The sequence below is a fragment of the Ranitomeya variabilis genome, chromosome 4, assembly GCF_051348905.1.
Source record: "Ranitomeya variabilis isolate aRanVar5 chromosome 4, aRanVar5.hap1, whole genome shotgun sequence".
Classification (NCBI taxonomy): Eukaryota; Metazoa; Chordata; class Amphibia; order Anura; family Dendrobatidae; genus Ranitomeya; species Ranitomeya variabilis.
The window spans coordinates 768,230,874-768,252,041 of NC_135235.1; the positions used below are offsets into that span (position 1 = coordinate 768,230,874).

A 21,168-nucleotide genomic window follows, 5' to 3' on the forward strand; every position below is an offset into this window, starting at 1 on the left:
GATTTTGGCTGAAAAAAAACTTGCAAATGAGCCGTCACCTATTGAGTAACATTGGTCCCAGTGCAGTCCGATTTTATTATCAGATTGCACTCGTCCGTTTCTCACACAAATGAGTATGAGCCCTTAGCCGGACACTGGAAGGGGGTAAATAAGCGAGATTTCGGCATTTTAGCTCCTGGTGTGGAGGCGATAGCACAATCATATGCCGCCATATACTAGACGTCCGGTAACCGGTGATAATCCCCTCATGTGTGGGGTCTATTTGTCTCCAGAGAAATCACACGTTACATTCCACACAGAACATTGTGTAGAAAAGGCGGCGCGAGGTGATTGTGCCAGTAGTGAGGGCGAATAATGGCGGGAATGTCACTGACTGAGGAGAAGTCTCCATGTAGCGTCTTCACTGCGGATCACGTGACCCCTGACTCCTCCCCCCTGTGACCTCATCACAGGTCCTGTGCGCACAGAGCAGCCATATCTGTGGAGTGCGGCTCTGCAGGTGGAGGTATGTGGAGATTCCCCAGTACTGAGCGCAGCCGGGGACATTAACCCCTTCTGCACGGAGGAGACTCTTTTGGGGTTGTTGTTGCCCCTTTATAAGAACCATAACGTTGTTGTTCTGTTTCCTGTAATAGATACATACGAGCCAACCAGGGCCGGACTGGGACTAAAATTCAGCCCTGGCATTTAAAGTCACACAGGCCCACTTGTCACCGCCATCCCACCACAGACAGTATAATGTTCCTACAGTACTGCCATACCCCCACACAGTATAATATTCTCATAGTACCGCCATACCCCCACACACAGTATAATGTTCTCATAATACCGCCATACCCCCACACACAGTATAATGTTCTCATAGTACCGCCATACCCCCACACAGTATAATGTTCTCATAGTACCGCCATACCCCCACACAGTATAATGTTCTCATAGTACCGCCATACCCCCCACACACAGTATAATGTTCTCATAGTACCGCCATACCCCCACACACAGTATAATGTTCTCATAGTACCACCATACCCCCACACAGTATAATGTTCCTACAGTACCGCCATACCCCCACACAGTATAATGTTCTCATAGTACCGCCATACCCCCACACAGTATAATGTTCCTACAGTACCGCCATACCCCCACACAGTATAATGTTCTCATAGTACCGCCATACCCCCACACACAGTATAATGTTCTCATAATACCGCCATACCCCCACACACAGTATAATGTTCTCATAGTACCGCCATACCCCCACACACAGTATAATGTTCCTACAGTACCGCCATACCCCCACACAGTATAATGTTCTCACAGTGCCATCATCCTACCACACACAGTATAATGTTCTCATATTACCACCATACCCCCACACACACAGTATAATGTTCTCATTAACACCATACCCCCACACACACAGTATAATGTTTTCATACTACCGCCATACCCCCACACAGTATAATGTTCCTACAGTACCGCCATACCCCCACACACAGTATAATCTCATACTACCGCCATACCCCCACACACAGTATAATGTTCCTAAAGTACCGCCATACCCCCACACACAGTATAATGTTCTCATAGTACTGCCATACCACCACACAGTATAATCTTCTCATAGTACCGCCATACCCCCACACACAGTATAATGTTCTCATAGTACCGCCATACCCCCACACACAGTATAATGTTCTCATAGAACCGCCATACCCCAACACACAGTATAATGTTCTCATAGTACCGCCATACCCCCACACACAGTATAATGTTCCTACAGTACCGCCATACCCCCACACAGTATAATCTCACAGTGCCATCATCCTACCACACACAGTATAATGTTCTCATATTACCACCATACCCCCACACACACAGTATAATGTTCTCATACTACCGCCATACCCCCACACAGTATATTGTTCCTACAGTACCGCCATACCCCCACACACAATATAATCTTCTCATACTACCGCCATACCCCTACACACAGTATAATGTTCCTAAAGTACCGCCATACCCCCACACACAGTATAATCTTCTCATAGTACCACCATACCCCCACACACAATATAATGTTCCTACAGTACCTCCATCTCACCGCACACAGTATAATGTTCTCATAGTACCGCTATACCCCCACACACAGTATAATGTTCTCACAATACCGCTATACCCCCACACACAGTATAAAGTTCCCACAATAGTGGCTTCCCACAGACACAGGATAATGTTTCCACAGGACTGGCATCCCCCTCACACACAGTATAATGTCCCCACAGTACTGCCATCCCCCCACTTTCTAATGTTCCCACAGTACTGCCCCCTACATGCACAATATGGAACCATCCACCTCACTGACTACCTCCGACCACCGACAGTTAATTAATAAATACTCACTTAGCCTCCTTCTTGGTGCAAATACTAATGAACCCAGGATCTATGAGATATTTACCATACGATAGTTGGATAGGCAGGAGTGTATCATCCATAAAGGTAGCCCACTCGGTTGCTATGATGCCTTTGAATTGACAGGGCTCATTGGGGTGTGGTATTGGTCACCCTCTCCTTCCCATCATCACAATTTCAGCTAAAGGGCAAGTAGGAAGCGAGTGGTTAAGTGCCAGAATTGGTGCATCTTAGAGATGTGCGTTTTCCGGGCGGCTGAGAGCTGATATTTTTAGCCTGGGGGCACAGTATTTATGGCCCCTTGCTAGGCTATTAATATCAACCCGCAACTGTCTGCATAGCTTTGCTGGTTATTAAATATAGGGGCAAACTACGTCACTTTTTTAGGAGAGTCGCCCATTTTTATAGCCACTAAAGGCTAAGTATACAGTTGTGAGCTGATATTACTAGCCTGGGAAGCTCCATGGGTATTACCCCCTTTCCTAGGCTATAAACAAACTTCTGTGTGTGAATCAGAGCTGAGATGTAACGTGATAGAAGATTACAGTGCGGGGAAGAGGGGAAACCTTCATATAGACGGCCGGTGGTGATGGAGTCAGTGACCGACTCTGGCCACATATGTGTCTAGAGCCGTAGTAGAAGATGAAGATGTCGTCCTCATCATGAAGTAGTTATTTCTCATGTCGCGTGTAATGAATATCTCCTGCAGTATTGCTAATGCCGATTCCAGGGTCGGTAAATGAGACGAGAATTAGCGTTATGGAAGATGAGTCTATGAGAAACGTATTCAGCTGCCGACTCCGAGGAGGAAACTGCTTGTTGTCTGTGGCCTAAATATATAGGATTTATTAGTAGATGTAAAGAAGGAAACTAAATACTGTAAAATAATAAATCTCCTCATATGTTTCCCTTATTATCTCCAGTAATTGTATTATTACATTATTCTTATGGTGTTACATCGGCTCATCTTCTCATTCAGGTCTCTACAATATCGGATCCTCTCAGTGAAGATCTTCTACAGAAGAACATTTTCCTGATTTACCCATCACAGATGGATATGGACAGAGACAAGATGGCGGAGAGGATATTACACCTCACCCTAGAGATCCTCTTCCGGCTTACTGGAGAGGTGAGAGATTCTGATGACGTCACATTACATCATTCTTATCTATGGGAATAACAGATGGACAGAACTGGAGAGGTGAGGACTCTGGAAATGTCTGTAGTGAGATTTATTAATGTGTCTCTCCATTACCAGGATTACACTGTGGTGAAGACCTCTAGTGATCGCTGTCAGGACCCTGTGTCTGAGGGATGGGGAAGACCCCTGAGCCCAATCACGGGGCCTCCACCTCACCCCCTGATCCATGAGGACATCAATGACCAGAAGATCCTAGAACTCACCTACAAGATGATTGAGCTGCTGACTGGAGAGGTGACACTGCTGGGAATGCTGGGACATTATACAGTAACACTATGAAGGGATCGGGGGGATGACGGTATCATTGTATGTGTCAGGTTCCTATAAGGTGTCAGGATGTCGCTGTCTATTTCTCCATGGAGGAGTGGGAGTATTTAGAAGGACACAGAGATCTGTACAAGAACGTCATAATGGAGGTTCCCCAGCCCCTCACATCTCCAGGGAATAGACAGGACTAAATACACACGGTCTATAATTACACTGGGGAACAATTTGAAAAAAAAATTCTGTTGAGTTAGGTTTTTGAGCTGATTTATACTAAAATTGGCATGCTGATTCCAAAAATGTAGTCAGTTTTTTTCTAGCACGTCAAGTTTTTCCTCCACAACTTACCTGCCAGAGAAGCACAATTTCACTGATTGTCAGAGAAGGGATTTCCAACCTACTCAGGTATTCTGTCTTTTAGGTACCTACGCAATGAAGCAATAATCAGAGAGACACACGCTCGTTGTCTGTCCAAATAGTCTCTGGTCTTTGTTTTTAGGGCTGGGCTTTTAAAGGCCCAAGATCAAAAGGAAATGTAGAGTTACATAATAAATTGGCACATATTCATGGGTTACACAATGGGTTGTCATATACATCCTGGGACACAAGATAGATTAGGTGAAAAGAATGTAGGGAGTCTTTGCACATGCCTGTGGTTTTATGAGATGTTGGCTGGACATTGACATTTCTGGATGTTTTTCGGACAGAAAAACATAATCTGTGCAATAACAACCTAACAACCAGATGTTCTTAACATTTTCTGGGAAAGATATCCGGGAAATGAGACTCAGATGATGACCTTGTGCAATACTTTGTTTTTTTGCTATTTCTCTAATATAAATGAAGATGAAGATTAACCATTTCTTTAACAATTCCCCTCTTTTTATCATCTGATCTACCTTGCCCTAGCTGAACCCTTCCTGTTACTCAGGTCTGCAAGATAACCCTACTTCACGAAATACATGGCTGATCCAGTGTATATCATGGGATACCGACATGTTGTGTATCCATTCAAATTATACTTGTGGGTCGGACCTTCTGTTCCTTCTAACCCTATTTCTATCGAGGGATTATTATAGGGGGATGATATAGATACATTTTTATGACATAGAAGTACAGACATTTATATTAATATATTAAAATATATGTTAGAAAATAGAATATAGTTGTTGTTAGTATAATCCATAGAGTCCATATTGTCAATGAGTCTTTGTAAGTTCTCTGTGGGCTCTTTGTCTTTATCAGACCTTTGGTCTTCTGAAATACAATCCGCCAAGTCTACTGAAGTTTGCTTGTTGCAGAAAATGCATTCAGGTTGGAGTGCAGTTATTGAGGTAGTCATCACTTGGGTTTGCTTTATCTCAAAGTAATGATTAATTTTAGCTTTACGTTACCTGGAAAACATTTACAATTAGAACTGAGATTTTTCTTTATTGCATAACAAATAACTTAATCATCACTGCAAGGATTAGTGTCAGTAAAGCAGCTTGAATTAGGACATGAATTACACCCGATATCCATCCACCTATTCCTTTGAACAGGTTCACGGGGTTTATCCATAAGAGCCATTCAGGGAGGGGTAAATCATCCAGTGAATTAGCTTTTCGCACCCCTTCCCTTTATCATTCCAAGTTATTCTATATCAGGAGTAACTCTGATTAGTCCGGAAGGATCTATATAGCGGCAACAGGCAGGTCCGACCATCTGACAGAAGCCTCCTTGAGAGGCCGTGAGATAATTCTGTACTATAGAATGATGATTAATAATAACGATAAGCTGTTTCATGTAGGATGATTCAACATTTAGAGCACCAAATAAATAATCAGTTATACTATCAAATAATGTCACCTAGTCGATACATACCAACACATATTCATAGCTGCGTACCTCTAGAAGCTGTATGAAATTACTTTGTGGTGGCTGGAGCAGGTACAATGGTCAGGCGGTGCACTTTTCCACATTTAGGCATACACAGACTACGCATCCCTATACGAATCTAGCAGCAGCACAATGGAATTCTGGGGTCACCTAATTAGCTATTACCTAACTTACCATTGCGTCTTTGGACTGATGGGATAGTCCATGAGAGAGACCACACATCATGGGGAACAGTGCCCTAGGAAGGCAGTACTTACTGTCCATTTTCCACAGACCATCTTCTTCCTTCACACAGGAGTGCCTTTGCCAATCTTCTTTTTCCGTTGCAGAGTCCTGATCTTGCAGCCAATGAAGCAGTTGTAGTTCCATCCCCCCGGACACCTGTACAGTGTATATTTCTGCGGGGAGACGTAGCAGCGCAGCAGCTTTTGCTGCAAGGTCATCTCTGCTGTTGCCTTCGGCTTCCCTAGTGCGCTCTCTAGTATGAGCCTGCACCTTGATTACTGCAACTTTCTTTGGCAGTGCTAGTGCCCTGAGGAGCTGAGCAACCAAGTCTGCATTTCTAACGGGTTTACCAGAAGAACCAATAACCTTTCTGCTCTTCCATATGGGACCGCAATCATGGAAAATGCCAAATGCGTGGCACTATCAGTAAATGCTCTGCCATTATACATGCCTCAGCGAGTGCTTTCAGGTCAGCTTCCCCAGCAGACATCCTAGAAGGTAAAGCTTCACTTTTTACCATCTCATGTTGATCAACTATTGCACAACCTCTATGAGGTGCTATAAGAAAACTGTGACCCATTTACATAAAGCTCTAGATTTACATTAGGGATTGGTGGCTCTTGCATATTGGCAAGTAGTTGTGTTAAAACAGTGCACCCATAGCATGTCCCCCCAGATTGATGACAGTACAAACAGAAAGGGAGGTCATAACTTGGGATTCCTAGTGCTTGGGCGGAGAGAATGGCTTCCTTCCACCCCTCTTTGGCTTCTGGGGTCAGTTGGTATGGCTGACCCTTGTTTCACATTGACAACACATCAAATAGAGGGAGCATGATCTGTGATGCAGAGGGAATCCATTCTCTACAGTAGCCGATCAGCCCTAGGGATGTTCTCAGTGCACTGATGGATGTGGGCACAGTTGCTAAGCTTATGGCCTTGTACCCTTTCTGGTGTTTTGTGTTTCAGCTGAGGTGAAATGCAGCGACCCAAGAAAACAACTTTTTCCTCTTTTTTTTTTTCCTGTTTATCTCTTGAAACCTTACATCCTTCATGGTACAAGAAGATTAGCAAAGAATCTGTTTCGATTAGACATACCTGGTTGCTCTCTGCTCAGGGGATATTGTCTAATACACACCGCTACAGTACATGGCTTCAATTTGATGGATACTTGTGTTATCCTTACCAAACCAACGTCTCTCTTATCCTTTACCCATACTGCAGCTAATATTTGCTCGATCATTTGCTGAATGTCCTCATCTTTGTCCATTTTCAGTTTTTCATCATCTAGCTGAATTAGTGACATCATAGTGGAGAGGGTTGCTCCAGACAATGGGTCTGTAACAGTAATACTTTTCTTCCAAACAATTAATAACTGTATTCATTGCACTCAGAATATCAGCACCTATCAAGATTAGGACATTGATCTGAGACCAGCAATTGGGCACACAAGTCTGTGGTCCGTGCTATTCACACATTCTTGGGTTCTGTTTCATGCAGGGGATGGACTGCCCCATCTGTCCCTACACCCTGGACTGTTTTCCCTGTCATGAATCGCTGTGGCCTATCCATTTTCTCATATCAGTAAAACTCGCCCATATATCAATCAGGCGTTTTAATTGTGTGAAAGTGATAGCCATCCTGGGGGGACCACTATTTTTGTTTACTCTTGGCGAACTCCCATCTTTCCTTTTCTTGTCTCCACCTGTTCCCCTGTGATATATACCTGTCCGCTGCACCGCAGTTTTCAGCATTATTAAATACATCCGGAGGCATATTCACCATAACAGGGGTTGGCTTTAGCTGCTTCTTTTGCTTTCCTACTGTTATCTGGTCCTCTATCCTCCTAAACATGGGACGGGACTGATCGAGTGCAGCAGAGATACATTCACTCCTCTCTTAATCCTGTCAGGAACATATTTTTAAGAAACCTACTGTAGCTTCCCTAGGATTTTTCAGGTCATAATCCTGATGTGTGAACACTGCTGTACACCTAGCATAAAATCTGTCAGTAGGCTCCTCTGAACCCTGGAATACTTCTGGTAATCCTGAAGCTAATTACTCTGTCTGCTTTCTGGCAACCACAAGTATCCTGGCCAGAAATTGTTGTCTCGACTCCCTAGTTTTCTTGTCTGCTGGTGGTCTGTGTTATTACAGAGAGGGCTATTGCAGTGTCATCCCTCTCAGTCATAGCACAGAAGTCATATTGGATTTTTCCTTTATCTTGTGGCTTGTTACATTTATTACAGATCCAGGTAGTGGATCCCATGGCTCTTTTATCCCTCTGCCTATCCTGTTGATTGCCTGCGTGCACTGGGGGTTGTGGGTGAGTGGGATTACTTTCTGTAGCCCCCACCAACCCTTCACTGGACTGGTCATCCCCTATATACCTCCATTCGCTGTCTACTCTGCTTTATTGTCACCCGGAGGAGGTGTAGGGGTAATCTGTAAGTGAAACCTGTCCTCACTTTTTGGTAAGGGCTTCTTCTGCTGTCGGGAACTGTTTACTGGGGTGGAGAAACTATCTGGGGACCCTTTTGGTAGTCCAGGGTATTGGTTTGTAGCTGAATACCCCGGAGGGGAAGCCTCTTAAGCTGGATATGCTAACTGTACCTGCCCTGGCATCGGCATCCACCCTCCTCCCATCTCGGACATCCATGGTGTCCCTTGCTGGAGAAGCGGCTGCTGACAAATTACCGGGGTCTGCACCCCAATGGGAGATGGGAATGAAGGGGTGGATATGAAACTAGGCAAATAAGTTATTGTACTAGCCACAGTGGTTGAAACTGGGGACTCAGAGAAGCTAGAACTGGAGATTGCTCCTTTTTTTCCACACTCATTCTTTGTTGAGCTGATGTTAGAGGGGACAGGGCTCTCCCTCCCTCCTGCTGCAGGGGCGGAGGGCGATATCTGTTCTGTCTGACTCAATGAGGGAGGGGCTGCTTGTGCCTGCGCTGGCTGAGTCTCTAAAGGAGGGGCTGCCTGTTCCAGGGGGAGGACGAAGCTGCAGATTTCTTTACATACATCCTGCTCCTCAAATGTGCTTCATCACTATCATCCTCATCATCCTTCTCAGTATTAAAATATGGGTCATGTCATTCAGAGGTTCTGATCCACACTGCAACTTGCATCCCATAGTCATTTTTATCAATCCATGCGTCATGCTTCTTACTTAAATGCTTCCATCTCTCAGCATCCAAACATCCATTCCTTGGCATTCCTGCCTTTTCTAGAATTATTAGCGGTATCCTTATCTGCTTTATTTCCCACCAGGTCCTTTATCTTATATCTCGGATCCGTAATCTATCCTGACCTGGTTAATCTATCACCCATAACAGCTGTCAAAGGTAGCGACCCCTCTCTTCAGCCCTGTTATGTATAAGCAGGATCCCACTGGTCTACTATGATAGCCAGCAAGCCTGCTTCCAAAGCAATAAGCAGAACCGCAGTCCTCTGTTCTGTCCTGTTGCTGATACAAATTCTCCTGAATAAGTAGATATATATCACTATAAACACCACACAGTTCCAAAGGCAAGCGCTATATATTCCTCATACATCAATATCCGAGTCTCACTACTCACTAGATATCCGAGTCTTCACTTGACCCTGAATATGCCAAATCTATTCCTGAATCTAATCCTGAGATTCCAAAGTAATAATCATGCGTGACAATATCCTGCCACTGTGGCATATACTGTACCATCTAGTATCAACGATGTATGTCCAACTTTTCGATAGCGCATGAGGGTGTGGTACTACGTGACAAGAGAACACTCTATATAGCCTATTCCCCCGTCTATATTGATGCGTAACTACAGGCGTCAAATGTACTCTTTCTAAAAACCAGTCCACCACCCCTGCCACTCGTTTCTCAACTATAGTGACTGAACACAAACAGTTTTCACACAGCATGCAGCATGACCATGAGGAGCATTTCCAATTCAAAACAAACAAAGAACTTTCTATCAATTATTGACTCTGGTTCTTATCACACTCAGCAATTCAACAATTCCACATACACATCCATACACACAGTACTTCTGTACTTTCTCGCTCCTCACATTTTATCAAAATGCTCTAGTGCCAATGGACAAAAACATAAATCACATCTATTTGTGGAATCTCTTACTTGGTTCACTATATCCTCTAATTCATTTCCTATCTGAGTACGGGATTGTATACAAAAATGAGCATTTATGTTCACATAGATTGTCTTCACGTGATCTTTCCCACTTCACTACAAGTAGCAACTAACCGGAGAGTTTTATCTACTCACTGCTTTTAATGAGAAGGCTATTTATACACTGAGCACACATCATTTAGTCTCCATACATCATGAGCGCTGCTCCGTACCCCACAACACAGATTCAGCAATATATCAGTAACCCAGTGTAATCAGAACAGTTCAGCACAGCTCTATCAGTACTACTTAACAATTATCAACTGACAAAGACACCAATAAACTCAACTAATATAATTAACTAACCAAAAGCACAATAACAGTGGTAAAGGAAAGAAACAATAGAACAAACATAGGACAAGTATAGCAGAGCAGGATCAAGACAATGAAATTACAATATTTACAGTATCAACAAACATTGACATCGTTACAAACAGACAGACAGGAACACTTATTATAGGTACAGACAAAACAAATGATGGAAAATCATCGTACTTCATAATGAAACAAAAACAATTGTTAACAGCACTTAAACAAACATATAAAACAGACAAACAAGAGACAACAAAACAAATAACAGATACTTTCTTTTACCTGAGGGCTTTTCCCGTTAGAAATCCCCAAAGACTGACTCTAGAAAGCCTCCTTTCCCGGAGAGAAAACTGTGTGAGTAATAAATCTACTCACTAACCCGGGATTTGGTTTTCTGTTCAGGACAGAGGCAGTCAATTGTTCAGTCTAAGATGAATGTCGAAGGAGAAATTATATCCCGCTGAGGGCCTCCAAGTTGTTAGAGAAGGGATTTCCAACCTACTCAGGTATTCTGTCTTTTAGGTACCTACGCAATGAAGCAATAATCAGAGAGACACACGCTCGTTGTCTGTCCAAATAGTCTCTGGTCTTTATTTTTAGGGCTGGGCTTTTAAAGGCCCAAGATCAAAAGGAAATGTAGAGTTACATAATAAATTGGCACGGAGATATATTATACAATGAGTTGTCATACACATCCTGGTATCCAAGATAGACAAAAACAGACATAGAATCGGCGATTCTGAGAAATTCTGCCCACTACTATGTGGAATGTCCAGGAAATTGTCCACAAGGAGAGACCGATGATAACATCTTGCACAATACTTGCACAATACTTGTTTTTCTGTAATTTTGTTATATAAAAGTGAAGATTAACCATTTCTTTAACAGTATGACAGATTTAAAAGTCTTAATACTAAAAGGTAATTTTAAGGACCACAGGGAAAGAAAAATTTGGGAATACAAACTAATGAAGATGTTTAATTCGTTGACACTAGGACTCAATTTAACACCTGGATTTATGAGTCACTACATGGATACAATTCACACCTCCACCAGAGGGACTCCAGATAACTAAAGGTACCTTCACACGAAACGACATCGCTAGCGATCCGTGACGTTGCAGCGTCCTGGCTAGCGATATCGTTTCGTTTGACACGCAGCAGCGATCAGGATCCTGCTGTGATGTCGCTGGTCGCTGAATAAAGTTCAGAACTTTATTTGGTCGTCCGATCGCTGTGTATCGTTGTGTTTGAAAGCAAAAGCAACGATACCAGCGATATTTTACACTGGTAACCAGGGTAAACATCGGGTTACTAAGCGCAGGGCTGCGCTTAGTAACCCGATGTTTACCCTGGTTACCAGCGTAAAAGTAAAAAAAAACAAACAGTACATACTCACCAGCACGTCCCACCAGCGTCTGCTTCCTGACACTCTGAGCGCCGGTCCTAAAGTGAAAGTGAAAGCACAGCGGTGACGTCACCGCTGTGCTGTTAGGGCCGGAGCTCAGTCAGTGTCAGGAAGCAGACGCTGGGGGGACGTGCTGGTGAGTATGTACTGTTTGTTTTTTTACTTTTACGCTGGTAACCATGGTAAACATCGGGTTACTAAGCGCGGCCCTGCGCTTAGCAACCCGATGTTTACCCTGGTTACCCGGGGACCTCGGCATCGTTGGTCGCTGGAGAGCGGTCTGTGTGACAGCTCTCCAGCGACCAAACAGTGATGCTGCAGCGATCGGCATCGTTGTCGCTATCGCTGCAGCGTCGCTTCGTGTGAAGGTACCTTAAGAACATTATTCCCACTGCCTCTCCATTTGTAAGAAAATGCCTAATTTGATTACCTTGGCTTATCTATGGACTCATCACACTTCCCACCCCCTAACAAATGTCCTGCTGTAGTATTCTTTAAATGTTGTGCTTAGATCAGTGTCAGTAGTTTAAACTGGATACGCTGAGAAATTGGGAGCCAGTGAAGGGATTTGCAAAGAGGTGAAGCAGGAGTGTAGCGAGGAGAGAGATTAATTAGTCGGGCAGCAGAGTTAAGGAAGGACTGGAGAGGTGTGAGAGTGTTAGAAGGTAGGCCACAGAGGAGGGTGTTGCAGTAGTCGAGGCGGGAACAGATTAGGGCATGCAAAAGAGTTTTGGTAGATTGTGGGCTGAGGAAAGGACGGATTCTGGAAATATTTTTGAGCTGGAGGCGACAGGAGGTGGCGAGAGCTTGGATGTGCGGTTTGAAGGACAGGGCAGAGTCCAGGGTTACTCCGAGACATCGGATTTTGGGGACAGGGGAAATTGTGATTTTATTTATTTTCATAGGTAGATCAGGTAGGGAAGATATGCGAGATGGAGAAAAGATAATTAGTTCAGATTTGGCCTCATTGAGCTTGAGGAAGCAAGAGGAGAAGGAGGATATAGCTGATAAACACTCTGGGGTTCTGGAGAGCAGAGAGGTGACATCTGGGCCAGAGAGGTAGATCTGAGTGTCACCAGCATATAGATGGTACTGGAAGCCATAGGAGCTTATGAGTTGTCTCAAGCCGAGTGTATAGATTGAGAAGAGTAAGGGCCCAAGGACAGAGCCTTGAGGGACACCAACAGAGAGGGGGCGAGATGAAGAGTTAGTATGGGAGTGGGAGACGCTAAATGTGCGGTGTGTTGGTAAGGTATGAGGAGATCCAAGATGGGGCAAGGTCTTTGACACCAAAGGAGGAGAGGATCTGTAGTAGGAGGCAGTGGTCAACTGTGTTACATAACCCAATTTGGTTATAATCCAATCCCTGTCTCATGCAATCTGCATGATACAGCGAGTGGACTATATAAAAACTGTAGTTGTGAACCGGTGATATCCTTATTAAACGTTAAAAATAATTATTCTAATATAGAGGGCACTTGGAACAGGTGTTTAACTAGAAGTGTTTTATTGTCAGCAATAGTGATGAGCGAACGTGCTCGCCACTATTCGTTACTTACCCAAGTATCACTATGCTCGCCGAGTACACCGAGCAGCGAGCATTTCTGGGATTATTCGGCGGTAACTGCAGTTTCCACCCCGCATTTTTGGTGGACTTTAGAGACCCAATCACGGTGCAGGGATTGTCTGCCAGGCCATGAAACGCGGCAGCCATCTTTGTTGTGGTCGTGCAGTGATTGGCTTGGCCGTACAGCATCATCCCGAGTATAAGAGACCTGGTGCCGCCCTGCTCGCCGCATTCTGTTCCTGTTTCAGCGAGAGTAGGGAGAGCTGCTGCCGAGATAGGGCCAGAATCGTGGTTTTAGAGTTAGTGTAGGTCTGCAACTGATAAATCCACAACTCCTGAGAAACCAACAGTCCTTTTTAGGGCTAATTCGTGGGTCCCGATACTGCAGCGCCAGGTAGGCAGTGCACAGCATATCCACATCAGTGTAAGGCCTGCAGGCACTGTATGTGCATCCATTGGTCCCACTGCATCCTTCCCAAAGCTCCATGACTGCCTGCTGCAGCTTATTTACTGTCTATATTCTTATTTTTTTAAATTTTTTTCCCACAAATTCCCCCCCCCCAAAAAAAATACAGTCTGTTCTGTCAGACTGAGGCCTGTCGAAAAGTGATAGTTTGTCAGACATACGTAGCAAAGTTGTGTGTGCTACCCTTGTGTCCCTTTTTTTGGGGGTGTTTTATATTCACCGAAAAAGGCCTCATATATCTCCGTGCTCCAAGTTTGGGCATTGAAGGCCGGTGTACTTACTTTGTGGCTGTGTGATACTCAAATTCTATACAGCGCTATTTAGCCCCCCAAAAATTTGAAAGGCCACAGATTTGCCAGTGTGGTATTTCCGTGACAGCCCTCATATATCTGTGTGCTCTAAGTTTGGGCACTGGAGGCCGGTGTACTTATTTTGTGGCTGTGTGATACTCTAATTCTATACAGCGATATTTAGCTTACGAAATAAAAAAAGCCACAGATTTGCCAGTATGTTATCGCTGTCAGACGTCTGATGTATTTGTGGCCTACAAATTGTGGAAATTCAGGCCTACATTCAGCTTTATTTGCTGTCTGTTACCCTAGTTTGGTACACTATTTTAGTTTATAAAATTAACAAATACAGTCCACATATCGAACAGTGTGGTAGCTCGTGAAAAATACTTCTCTTTCAAGTTGTTATGGCTGCTTCATGACTGTGTTAAATGCTCCAACTCCAACTACCACCATCATCATCTTCTGCCGAAAGGCAGTCACTGCGCACATAGAAAGTCTGAGGAGCAGAGTGTGAACGCTTGGGCGGTGTTGTACTCTTTCTCTGTATTGTGAAGGCGTTTTCTCCTGCCAATAAAAGCGTTACTGCCAGAAAGTGAGGAGCCATGTTCACAGTGACCTCCAGAGAGCGAGGCACCGTGTGCTCCATGACCGCGAGTACAATGCAGGTTCGCAGTAGAGAGACAGTTCATGCTCCGTGTTCAGTTTTGCAAAACAATAATTAAAGGGCACAGAGGAATGACAGAGGACGTTGGTACGGTCAGCAGGGTACTCCCTCAGCATTTTCCAAAACAAAGCACTCCTTGTGAGAGTCCTCCACACCTCAGGGCCAGGGCGATAGGAGGGTATAAGAAAACTCTCCCCGAACTTTGTCACTGTTCCTCTGCCTCTGCTGGATTGGAGTTGTGTCTCTCTCACCTGTACTCCTTGCTTGGCCAACGAACTGTGACCTCTTCTGCAAGCGTTTTCAGATGAGAATTGTTTTAATAATTCTGCAAGAAGGGCCCTATGGTCCTCCAACATTGTACTACACCTGTCTTCCTCTGGAATAAGAGAAATAAAGTTCTTGTAGCGTGGGTCTGGAAGTGTCACCAATCAGTATTCCCTGTCACCCAAAATTTTGATAACGCGAGGGTGATGGAAAAGGCAGCGGAACATAAACTTAAGGTACCTTCACACGAAACGACATTATAACGATATCGCTAGCAATCCGTGACGTTGCAGCGTCCTCGCTAGCGATATCGTTTCGTTTGACACGCAGCAGCGATCAGGATCCTGCTGTGATGTCGCTGGTCGCTGAATAAAGTCCAGAACTTTATTTGGTCGTCCGATCGCTGTGTATCGTTGTGTTTGAAAGCAAAAGCAACGATACCAGCGATATTTTACACTGGTAACCAGGGTAAACATCGGGTTACTAAGCGCAGGGCCGCGCTTAGTTACCCGATGTTTACCCTGGTTACTAGCGTAAAATGTAAAAAAAAACAAACAGCACATACTCACATTGCGTCCCCTGCAGTCTGCTTCCTCCTCTGACTCAGCGCCGCAAAGTGAAAGTGAAAGCAGCACAGCGGTGACGTCACCGCTCTGCTCTCACTGTACGGCGCTCAGTCAGTCAGGAAGTGGACGCAGGGGGACGTGAATGTAAGTATGTGCTGTTTGTTTTTTTTAGATTTTACGCTGGTAACCAGGGTAAACATCGGGTTACTAAGCGCGGCCCTGCGCTTAGTTACCCGATGTTTACCCTGGTTACCAGGGGACCTCGGCATAGTTGATCGCTGGAGAGCGGTCTGTGTGACAGCTCTCCAGCGACCAAACAGCGACGCTGCAGCGATCGACATAGTTGTCGCTATCGCTGCAGCGTCGCTTCGTGTGAAGGTACCTTTAGGCATGCGTGCAAGACTGCTAACAGTCGATACTTCTGGGTCATCACAAAGAGGCCAACTGACCATGCTCTCCTCCTCCTCCTTGTCCTCCGGCCTCCACAACTTTCAACAAACCTCAGTAATATCATTGTAAATACATCCTTGTAAATACATTGTAGATTGTAAGTTGTCACGAGCAGGATGTTTTTTTTTTTGGGAGGTTTCATTATTGTTCTGGTTGTTACTTAGTGTAGATTGTAAGCTGTCACGAGCAGGGTTGTTTTATTTCTGTTTAATTATTGTATTATTGTTATCATTGTTACTTAGGACTGTTGTGTTTTAAACTGTAAATATGTTGACACTATATAAATAACTATAAATATTTATATTAGAACAGAGAATAAGGATGGAGATGTTAATTATGGCGTCATTGACGCTCACCATCTTGGTGAATTCCTCAAAGTTTTGGAGGATGGTACATATGTCTGACATCCATGTCCACCCCTGAGATCTTATGTGTGAAGTCAGAACTGAATACCAACGGCCTTATAGATTCTGGTAGTCAACAACTGCCCTCTTCTTCTCAGAAATCCTTTCCAAAATATGCAATGTAGAGTTCCAATGCATGGGGAGGACATCACACACCAGTCAGTGAGCCAAAAGCTGCAAGCGCTGCAGAATCACGGTAAGGGCGGATGAAGCTGTAGCTGACTTTCTAAAATGGGTATTTAGAGCCTCGTACTTTTCCTAGCAGATCTGGCACCTCCGTGTAGCTTTTCAGTAAACGTTGAACAATGAGGTTAATCACATGGTCCAGGCATGGCACGTGTGTGAGCTGGCCACCAGGTTCCAGCCATTGTCAAACACGACGATGCCTGGCTGTAGGTTCAGTGGTGTCAGCCACAGATCTGCCTGCTCTTTCAGAGCTGTCCACAACTCTTCATCATTGTGCGGTTTGTCACCTAATCATATTAGCTTCAGCACAGCCTGTTGCCGATTGCCTGAGGCAGTGCTGCAGTGCTTCCTGCTTGTGACTGATGTGTTAAGGTACCGTCACACTAGGCGAGGTTGCAGCGATATCGCCAGCGATCCGTGACGTTGCAGCGTCCTGCATAGCGATATCTCTATGTTTGGCACGCAGCAGCGATCTGGATCCTGCTGGGATATCGCTGGTTGCAGGGAGAGTGGACGAACTTTCTTTCGTCGCAACTCTCCCGCTGACATCGCTGGATCGCCGTGTGTGACGCCGATCCAGCGATGTCTTCACTGGTATCCATGGTAAACATCGGGTTACTAAGCGCAGGGCCGCGCTTAGTAACCCGATATTTACCATGGATACCATGGTAAAAGTAAAAAAAAAACACTACATACTCACCTTCAGTTGTCAGTCACGTCTCCTGGAGCTTCCCGCACTGACTGTCTCAGCGCCAGCCGGCTGTAAAGCAGAGACTGCGGTGAACCTGCAGTAACAGCGGTTCACCGCTGGGCACCGCTGTTACAGCCGGCCGGCGCTGAGACACAGTCAGTGCGGGAAGCGCCGAGGGACATGAAGGACGACAGAAGGTGCGTATGTAGTGTTTTTTTTTTCTTTTTACAGGGGGACTTCGGCATCGCTGAAGACAGTTTCAGCGATGCCGAAGTCGCTCCCCTGATCGCTGGTCGCTGGAGAGAGCTGTCTGTGTGACAGCTCTCCAGCGACCAAACAGCGACGCTGCAGCGATCAACATCGCTGTCGCTATCGCTGCAGCGTCGCTTAATGTGACGGTACCTTTACTTTCAGAGATGGAGGTTGAAGAGGATGCGAAGGAGGAGGTGCAGGAGCTGTTGACTGTGGTGGCAACCCAGATTGATGTAGGGCCAGCAATTCTCAGGGTTGGGAGGATGTGCACCATCACAAGGTCGGACTGGGTCCTGGCTTCCACTATGTTAACTCAGTGTGCCTTTAGTGAGATGTACCGTCCCTGACCACAAGCACTTGTCCACGTGTCTGTGGTTAGGTGGACTTTCCCAATAACAGCATTGTGGAGGGCACGGGTAATGTTGTGGGACATGTGCCTGTGTAATGCCGGGCCGGAACACCGGTACAAGTAGTGCCACATGTTTGGGGCCTCCGGGTGATCCTCGACTCTGCCCTCTCTTTCAAGACACATAGCCCTTGGCCACTACAACTTAGAAACATTTCCAGGATCCGTACATTCCAAGAAACTGCAAAAATGTTTGCGCACGCCCTCATGATCTCCTGCCTACACTATTGCAACCTACTACTCTCTGGCCTCCCCTCTTGCACCACTCCAATCTATCCTAAACTCTGATGCCCGAGTAAACTTGTTGTCCCTCTGTTATTCCTCATCCTCTCGTCTGTCAGGCTCTTCACTGCCTTCCAATTGCCCAGAGGCCACAGTTCAAAACCCTAACTATGACAAAGCCTTCCACGACCTGTGTCCATACATCTGCAACATGGTCTCCTAATGTCCGAATGGTTCATGGCTTCCTCTATGCTAACCAGTGTGCCATCAGTGAGATGTACCATCCCTGCCCACATGCACTTGTCCAAGTTCCGTGTTTAGGTCCACTTTCCCTGTAATAGCATTGTAGAGGGACCAGGTAATGTTGTGGGATATGTGCTTGCTTGTCGAATGTCATGACGGCAGACAGGGAAAAATTGTGACAGCTGGGTAACGAGTACCTTGTGATGGTAACCACCATCACAATGCTAGAAGCTTAGGTCTCACACGGGCATAAAATGCAACATTTCGCACGTAGCAGACGAGAAATGTGTGAATTTAGTACTGTGGCATTGGCTGGTTATTTCCGCTTGCGTTCCAAAGACTGGGGTATAGACAACTGAACGCTGCGCTGGGACAAGGACGTGGACGTGCTTGTTGATGGTGCTAGTTGAGTTTATGTGCAACTGCAGATGCAGGGCATGATGCATCTTTGCATGCACCATGGACAGGGGATTTGCTTGCACGCACAACATTGGAAGAAGCAGTGGTATCACCCGCAGACACTGTTCATGGTCATGGAGCCTTGTGTTCAACCAACAAAGTCGAGTGCTTTGCTGCCATGTGCCTGATCATGCTTGTGGTGGTTAGGATGGGAGTTTTGCTACCCCTGCTGATGCGGGCCTGGCTGTTGGTGCAAATGGCCTTCTGGGGGTTATTGGCAGAGTCTTTAAAAAACGACCTGTGTGTTATGGGGACATTCAGTGTCTCCCTCTCCCACACCACCTCCTCACCTCAACCATGGTCTTTCAGTGTTCCCCAAGGCTCAGTTCTAGGACCCCACTCTTCTCCATCTACACCTTTGGCCTGGGACAGCTGATGTAATGGCACGGTTTGCAATATCAGTATGCCGATGACATGCAGATCTACCTATCTGTACCTGACATTACCTCGTTAGGTCGGTTTCACACGTCCAGATAATTCCGATACCGGAGAAAATGGTACCGGTGTTATCCGTGTCCGTGTGCTCATGTGGCACATCAGTGTGGCACACGTGCGGCAGCTGTGTGCCACCCGTGTGCCGACTGAGGACCACACGGACCGTGCAGGAGACAGTGCTACAGTTAAGCGCTGTCCCCTGCTTTTGGCGCTGAAGCCGGCATTCATTCCTTCTCTCCAGCAGCATTCGCTAGAGAGAAGGAATGAAAAATCAAGTTTTTTTTTGTTTAAAATAAAGTTTGGGGGGTCACCTCCCGCCTCCCATCCCCCATGCGCCCACCTGCCCGCTTGCCGAGAAATACTCACCCAGCTCCCGCGATGCCTCAACGCCGGCAGCCTGTCCTATGTGAGCGGTCACGTGGTACCGCTCATTACAGTGCTGATTATGTGCATATTCAGCACTGTAATGAGCGGTACCACGTGACCGCTCACACAGGACAGGCTGCCAGTGCCGGCGCAGAGAGTAGACATCGCAGGAGCTGGGTGAATATTTCTCGGCTGCGGGCGGGCGCATGGGGGATTGGAGGCGGGAGGTGATCCCCCAAACTTTATTTTAAACAAAAAAAAACAACAACTTGAGTTTTCATCCCTTCTCTCCAGCATGCAGCGCTGCAGGGAGAAGGGATGAATGCCGGCTTCAGCACCACACGCAGGGGGGACAGCGCTTACTGTAGCGCTGTCTCTCCTGTGGGCGGTATGTGCACACGGACGAGAGTGCACATTGTTCTCCATGTGCACATGTGCAGGACGTATTGCAGTACGTGCTGCCGGAGATAAGCGGACATGTCTCCGTGTTTTCAACAAGGACACAGAGTGTCTCCGGTGATAGTGACAGTGTCTCCGGTACGTGAGAAAACTGTCAGTACACGTACCGGAGACATTGACGTGTGAAAGAGGCCTTACTGACCCAAATCACACGTCTTGCCACTATTTTATCATTCTTTTATGCTTGCTTTCAAAAAGTGGACATGGACAAAACAGAATACATCATCTTTCAACCATCTCACGCTAAATTGACATGAGACCTGTGGATGCATCATTCGGTACCACTTTATTGAGAGGGAAAGTTTGCCCAAGAGAAAATGATTTTCCAGACATTCACGGCCTTTTTGTTGCACATTTTTTGCAGCTGTGATCTTCATCTTCATGGTGTGTATGGTAAATTAATTTCAAAGTCGTCATCAATACCATCATCGTCCATATCTTGTAAAGAGGAAATCTGGTGTTTCCCAGGGTTGTGGTTATCTACGCTTAGTGCCATTCCTTTAATAGTGTTCGTTACACTAGAACAAATAATTTGCGGCTGTGACATTTGGATATTATTGGTAATATGTATGGGTGAAGATGAAGAAGCTTGTGCCACGTGTGTGTTTATAGTTACCGACGGTGCACTCCTCTTATTTTAAGTGTTATAATTTTGTATTAAAGCATATGACACGCCGAAACACAGTCTGACACATTTTCCAGACAGGTACCACTAATACAAAATCGATTAATCAATTTTCATTTTACGAAAACAGGACCCTTACCCCATAACTAACCCTCCCTCACCCCAGTCCCTTACCCATTATCCAATACAACCAACTGACATCACCTCTTGAAAATTGTCCAACAGTACATGTAAAAGTCCCTCCAGAAGAAACTAAACTACCCCATTCTACTCT

General features: G+C 45.5%; 1 protein-coding gene across 1 annotated transcript in view; it reads left to right on the forward strand.

Annotated features, from left to right (window-relative positions):
• LOC143768295 (oocyte zinc finger protein XlCOF29-like) overlaps positions 1 to 21,168 on the forward strand; it is a 173,759-nt gene that overhangs the window by 10,462 nt on the left and 142,129 nt on the right. Inside the window, exons 2-3 of the mRNA XM_077256987.1 lie at positions 3,392 to 3,541; positions 3,671 to 3,847. Coding sequence (XP_077113102.1) covers positions 3,464 to 3,541; positions 3,671 to 3,847 — 255 coding nt within the window. The 5' untranslated portion in view covers positions 3,392 to 3,463. The remainder of the gene's footprint in view (positions 1 to 3,391; positions 3,542 to 3,670; positions 3,848 to 21,168) is intronic.